This window comes from Grampus griseus (assembly GCF_964374135.1).
Source record: "Grampus griseus genome assembly, chromosome: 12".
Classification (NCBI taxonomy): Eukaryota; Metazoa; Chordata; class Mammalia; order Artiodactyla; family Delphinidae; genus Grampus; species Grampus griseus.
Genome location: NC_139006.1, coordinates 23,003,706 through 23,009,315, shown reverse-complemented (window position 1 = coordinate 23,009,315; position 5,610 = coordinate 23,003,706). Strand labels below are relative to the sequence as shown.

At 55.3% G+C, this 5,610-nt stretch overlaps 1 protein-coding gene across 1 annotated transcript; it reads right to left on the bottom strand.

The window, feature by feature from the left end:
- Window positions 1-223: 223 nt before the first annotated feature.
- Window positions 224-3,889, bottom strand: MTFP1 (mitochondrial fission process 1). The gene is made up of 4 exons (XM_082668167.1): window positions 3,743-3,889; window positions 2,844-2,971; window positions 2,238-2,470; window positions 224-816 (listed from the first exon to the last, which is right to left on the bottom strand). The coding sequence occupies exons 1-4, from the start codon at window positions 3,807-3,809 to the stop codon at window positions 744-746; spliced, it is 501 nt and encodes a 166-aa protein (XP_082524293.1). The 5' UTR covers window positions 3,810-3,889; the 3' UTR covers window positions 224-743.
- Window positions 3,890-5,610: the final 1,721 nt, after the last annotated feature.

Sequence of the window (5,610 nt, the reverse complement as noted above, 5' to 3'; positions counted from 1 at the left end):
GCACCACGGTGGAACCCCAGGCATCTGCAGGGGGGCATTGATGGGTGGGGAGGTACCAGACAGGCCCAGTGCTAGCCACTGTGAGTGATGCATTGCCAGAGACATCGGCCTCTGGCTCTGAGGGCCCCCAGCCCTGCTCCCCATCACCACATCCCTGCTCATCCCCAACAGAAAAGGAGAAAACTCAACTTCTTGAGGATTTATTGGACCGGGGGCTGTGCTGCCTTCCAGCTAGACCCCAGCAGCCCCTGCATCAGGAAGGGGCTGCCAGAGAATCAGTCCTCAGGGTCCCCACTAGTGTTCTGCATTTCTCCAAGTGCCTGCTGCTCCTCCGTCAGCCACACTGCCATGGGGTGACCTGGCTGAGCCGTTGGGAATCCTGTAAGTCCCCAGCTTGCCAAGTGATCTTGGCCATATTCCTTGCCTTGTCTGGGCCTTAGTCTCCTTACGCTCCATGGGAGTATGTTATTGTCCTGTCAAAAGACAGGGCTGGGCCCACTCACAGTCCAGTCCAACTCAGTATCACAGATTCCATGGAAGCAGATGGGGTTCAGATCCTGTCTGTGAGTCACCGTAGCTGCTGCTCTGAGGTCTTTGTCTCTCAGTTTCCGTCCAGCTTAAACCCATTCAGGTGCCAGGGCCTCGGATCCCAGAGAGCCAGGCATCCGCAACCCCTGGCAGGAGGAGGGAGTTGGAACAGAGCAGGGAGTGGGCCAACCCACAGGCCAGGTACTGGGGTGGGGTCAGGAGGAACTGGGCTTCTCCACAGAGGGGTAGAGCTTGCGCAGGCTGGAGTCCAGGAGGAAGTCCACTGACCTGTGGGGCAATGGAGGGTCATGAGCAGGCAACCAAGGGGTGCTAATGGGGGAATGGGAGGCAGGAGGTCAGGGCTAAGAAAGGGACTCCTGGATGCAGGACACAAGTGCCATCCTGGTGTCAGCCATCACCCTCTCTTTATTCAGTTGGGAAAACTGAGGCACAGAGAGGGTAAAAGACTCACACAGGACCTCAAGGTCAGCTATGTTCCTGAGGAGAAAGACTCCTCCTCCCACTCTATGTTCATCTAGTTGGGTTGGCCCCATCTCTGGTTCTAAGGGAAGGCACATGACCCAAGCCGGGCCGGTCGGAAAAGGGAAGCTGGCTCAGGGATGGGCACCCAGTCCAGTATGGACCAATGACAGCCTTCCTTGGGATTTTTGCTGTCACTATTAAGAAGCTTCCTATGGGGGGACTTCCCCAGCAGTCCAATGATTAAGACTTCACCTTCCAACGCAGGGGATGAAGGTTTGATCCCTGGTGGGGGAGCTAAGATCCCACATGCCTCGCGGCCAAAGACTAAAACATAAAAAACATAAAACAGAAGCAATATTGTAACAAATTCAATAAAGACTTTAAAAATGGTCCACATCAAAAAAAATTAAAAGGGCTTCCCTGGTGGCGCAGTGGCTAAGAGTCCGCCTGCCGATGCAGGGGACATGGGTTCGTGCCCCGGTCCGGGAAGATCCCACATGCCGCGGAGTGGCTGGGCCTGTGAGCCATGGCCGCTGAGCCTGCGCATCCGGAGCCTGTGCTCCGCAATGGGAGAGGCCACAACAGTGAGAGGCCCGCGTACCGCAAAAAAAAAAAAAAAAAAAAAAAAAAATTAAAAAAAAGAAGCTTCCTATGGGGCTTGCTAAGCTGGGGGGAGGGGAGCTGGGAGCTGCTGGGAGCCATCTCTGTTCCCATGAAGGAAAAGTGACTGAAGCCAACACGGGGTGGGGCAGGGAGAAGGCCAGCAGAGAGACCCAGACCCCTAATAACATCAGTTGAGTGCTTGGATCCAGCCATGCCTCCAGGTAGCATAGCTTTGGACTTTTCGGTTATGTGAAACAATCAATTCCTATTTTACTTAACCCAGTTTCAGTTGGGCTTCTGTCACCAAAAGTTCTCAAAACCCAACCCTTCCAGGGTGCACCTGTTCCTGCCTACCTCTGGTGGTTTTCTAACACTGAGTTTTTTTTCTGGGAATTTACTTGTCCTGCGTCCCATACTCTCATAGCACCTCCTACCTTTATGGCCAGAGTACCTGCCAGATCATATGACAAGGGCCTAGACTGTCCTTTCTACCTCAGGAGCCCCAAGTGCCAGCCCTGCCTCCGCTACAACTGCTCTGTGAAAAGTGGATACACCGCCATACCTCTCAAAGGTTATCCCCGCCTGTAGGGTGGATGATCCCTGGGGCTGGGAGAAGCACCCACCTGTCGATGGGGTGGATGATGATGGGGATGGCCAGTAGTCCCAGTGCGGTGGTGGTCCACCTGCGGACAGCCAGAGGCCAGCGGGTAGCAGTGCCCAGGATATAGAGAGAGGCAGCACACACACGGTTGATAGTGAAGCCTGGGATGGCCACAGAGGCCAAAGCCTGCCACACGAAGGTGTCCACCATGGCCACGGTCACCCTGGTGCTGCGGCCTGCCTCAGGGCTTGGCACCTGGCAGGCACAAGAGACATTTAATCCAGCAGAGGCAGAGGCGGGAAACCCTGTGGACAAGGGGCATGAGGCTGGACCAGGGAGAGGGAAGTGAAGGGGGTTGGGGACAGAGCCACGCTAGTGTTGGGTTCTGGACTCCACCAATTCAGGGCTGAGGGTGGACTCACTCATATCCAGCACTAGGATATAGATTACGTCACCTGCGCTGGGGACAGGGTGCACTATGCTACAAACGGTACCGGGGTATGGAGTCCACCAGGCCAGGTTGTGGGGACCGGACTGTCCCAGAGGGACTTAACCACATGCAAGGCTGTGGACTGACCACAAGGGGAGTGGACGGGGGTGGGGGGTTGAGGGGCAGGTTAACACTCACGTCTCTCGCTTTCTTGCCCTTGTCAATGGCATCAGCCAGCACGTAGGAGCTGGACACACCGTAGCTCAGCCACACGACAGATACAGGCACCAGGGAGCGGAAGGCCTCCCCCACCTCATTGGCGTAGCCTGGTGGGGAGGGGATATTTAATTCCTGAGCCTTTGGGTTGTTCCACAAGGGAGCACTTGAGTGAGCTGGTTCTTATGTCATTCTGCTGAGCAGTAGCTGGGTGACCTTAGACAAGTAATTTTACCCCTTTGAGCCTCAGTTTCCCAGCCTATAAAATGGCACTCATGATGCCCACCCCAACTCTCCCCTCGTGGAAGAGCTGAGCGCAGACACCGTTCTCATCACTCACTTGCCTTCACAGCCTGGGTTCTAGAAGCATCTGAGCTGATGGCCGAACAGGCAGTGAGAGAGACTAAAGGCAGCCCCACTGACCAGGGGCTCACCATATGCCAGGCCTTTATGTACTTTATCTCATTCTACCCTTAATATTACCACCCAATGAGCGAGACCCTGCGTTCATCCCTTTTTGCTGAGGAGGAAACAGGCTCAGAGCCAGGGAGGAGCCAAGATGAGAGTCCAGATGCCCTGACTCCACAGGCCTGTGCCAGGCATGCCACAGAAGGCGATCCGATCACCTGGTTCCATCCTCCTACCTGAGCTGCGGCTTCCACCTGGGAGTCTGACCAGCAGAAACCCCGAGGGCAGGGCTGGGAATACCAGAGCTGTGTGACCTTGAGGAAGTTCAGAACCCTCTCTGAGCCCAGTCTCTTCCCTGGCTGAATGAGAACTAAGATCCTCCCACCTTCTCCAGGTCCCTGACCGGCGTCTGGCAACCCCTGCTTCCCCAGACACGTGGTGTAGGGGCCGCTGTCCCCCTGCCCCGCGCTCACCCAGGTACCGCACCCACGTGTCCCGGAAAAGGTCGCGCTCGGCCCCCCGCGGGGGCGGCTCGGACATGGTGCTTCCTCCTTGGCCTCAGTCGCTGCAGCGTGTACTACCGCCTCGGCTTCCACCAGCACTCCCGTTCGCAGCGTCGGGACGAGCTGAGCCGAAGGTCCCCAACTGAAGCATAGGTCATATAGTCCCCGCCAGCAGGGAGCGTCTGCAAATTCCCCCCGCGCACCGGAGCCCCTCTCCCAGGTTTGAGTTTTACAGCTTAATTTTCTTCACGTTTTCTCTAGAGTCGAGCGGTTGGCACGATCCTCTTCCAGCACTGGCTGTAGTGTTGGAACCAAAGAGACGGAGGTTCAAATACGGGATGCTACACTTCTTGGCTCTGTGACCTCGGGCAAGAGCCTGTAACTTCTCTGTGCCTCACTTTATTCATTTGTTAATTGGGCAACAGGACTGGTTCAGTCCTGGGACGCTTTCGAAGATTAATTATACAGTCGTCATTTATTGAGTTTACTACCGGCCAGACCATTGGCTAAAGACTCTAGATGGATTACTTCTTTAAACCCTCCCACCAGCCTGGGACACCGCCCCCCCCCCCCCCATTTTACCGATGAGTAATAGAGACACAGGAAAAATATTAATAGATCACTTTCCCAGGACATATAACTGCTGAGTAGTGAGGCTGGCATTTGACTCCAGGCAGTGCAGCTCCAGTTCCCATGCTCCTAAGGTGAGCTGAGTAAATGAGGCTGGGGGAGCGAATGGTGAGAACCCTGGTGATATGGATGCTTGGACTCTTAGGAGTCCCTACCCCATGCTCATCTATCAAGCACTGGAGTCTAACTGGACCGAGCCTCTTCGGGGCAGGACCACGAATGAACGAATGAGGCCAGGGAAACGGGGTTGGGGTACAAGACTTCAGGGAAATGAGAACAGAATGAGAGGACGTGGGGTTATTGATTACTAAAGAGTAAACTCTTCCCCTGCTGCACCTCAGTTTACCCATGTGAGGAATAAGTGCACTTCACTAAAGCTCTGTGAATCCTTTGGGGGTACCAGCGAGCAAAGGCCCAGCCTTTAAAGACAGGCAGTCCTGGGTTCAAATGCTAGTTGTGCCGCCTATGAACTGTCAGCCACGCCTGTAAGAAACAAGAGTAGCCAAAATTTACTGAGCGTACACTTGTACCAGGCTTTCTAAGCGCTCTGAATGTATTAATTCCTTGAATCCTTGCAATAAGGTGATAAACACAGGGCTGTTGCCTGGTACCCAGGAGGCGCTCATTAAAGAATTAGCTTTATTATCATCAAATAAAGGTCACAGCCTCCCTGTTGAGGTCCCTGGTTTCAGCCCTGGGAGTCTTCATCATTGTAGGATCATGTAGGGCAGCCAGGTCAACTGTGATCTCGCAGGAAGCTGGGATCGCGACTCAGTGATCCTCAACCCCAGAAACACTGGCAGTGCCTGCGCGGAATTAGGAGACGGTCCCTAAAGTCACGTGATCGTCGCTTCTCCTTGACCCTCCCAATCCAGGTCCACCGCAGGCGCTGCGCGCGCTTGCCAGTCCCGCACTATTTGGCGCGCTCTGAGAAGCCCGAGTTGGGCGGGGTCTCCGTCCTGACCGTTAAGATGGTCAGGTGCACCCTTAGTGCCCTTAGCAAAAATGGCGGAAGACGGCCCACCGGCTGGGCCAATCAGGGGGCGAGCAGGCCGTCAGGACGCCTTCAGCGCACGGAAGGAGACCAGCAGATGGCTTCTGCGCATGCGCTCCGCTTATTGAAGGGGAGAAGCAGGCACCCCACGGCGGAAGTTTGCGTGTGTGAGTAACTGTGAGGAGCGAGGCGGAAGGCGCTGACTTCCACGCCC

Excerpts from the sequence above, each read along its gene's own strand:
- MTFP1 (XM_082668167.1), bottom strand. The coding sequence starts at position 3,809 with ATGTCCGAGCCGCCCCCGCGGGGGGCCGAGCGCGACCTTTTCCGGGAC. Across the intron at positions 2,471-2,843 it reads AGGGCAAGAAAGCGAGAGAC|GTGCCAAGCCCTGAGGCAGG; the intron begins GTGAGTGTTAAC and ends TGTGCCTGCCAG. Across the intron at positions 817-2,237 it reads ATCATCCACCCCATCGACAG|GTCAGTGGACTTCCTCCTGG; the intron begins GTGGGTGCTTCT and ends ATTGCCCCACAG.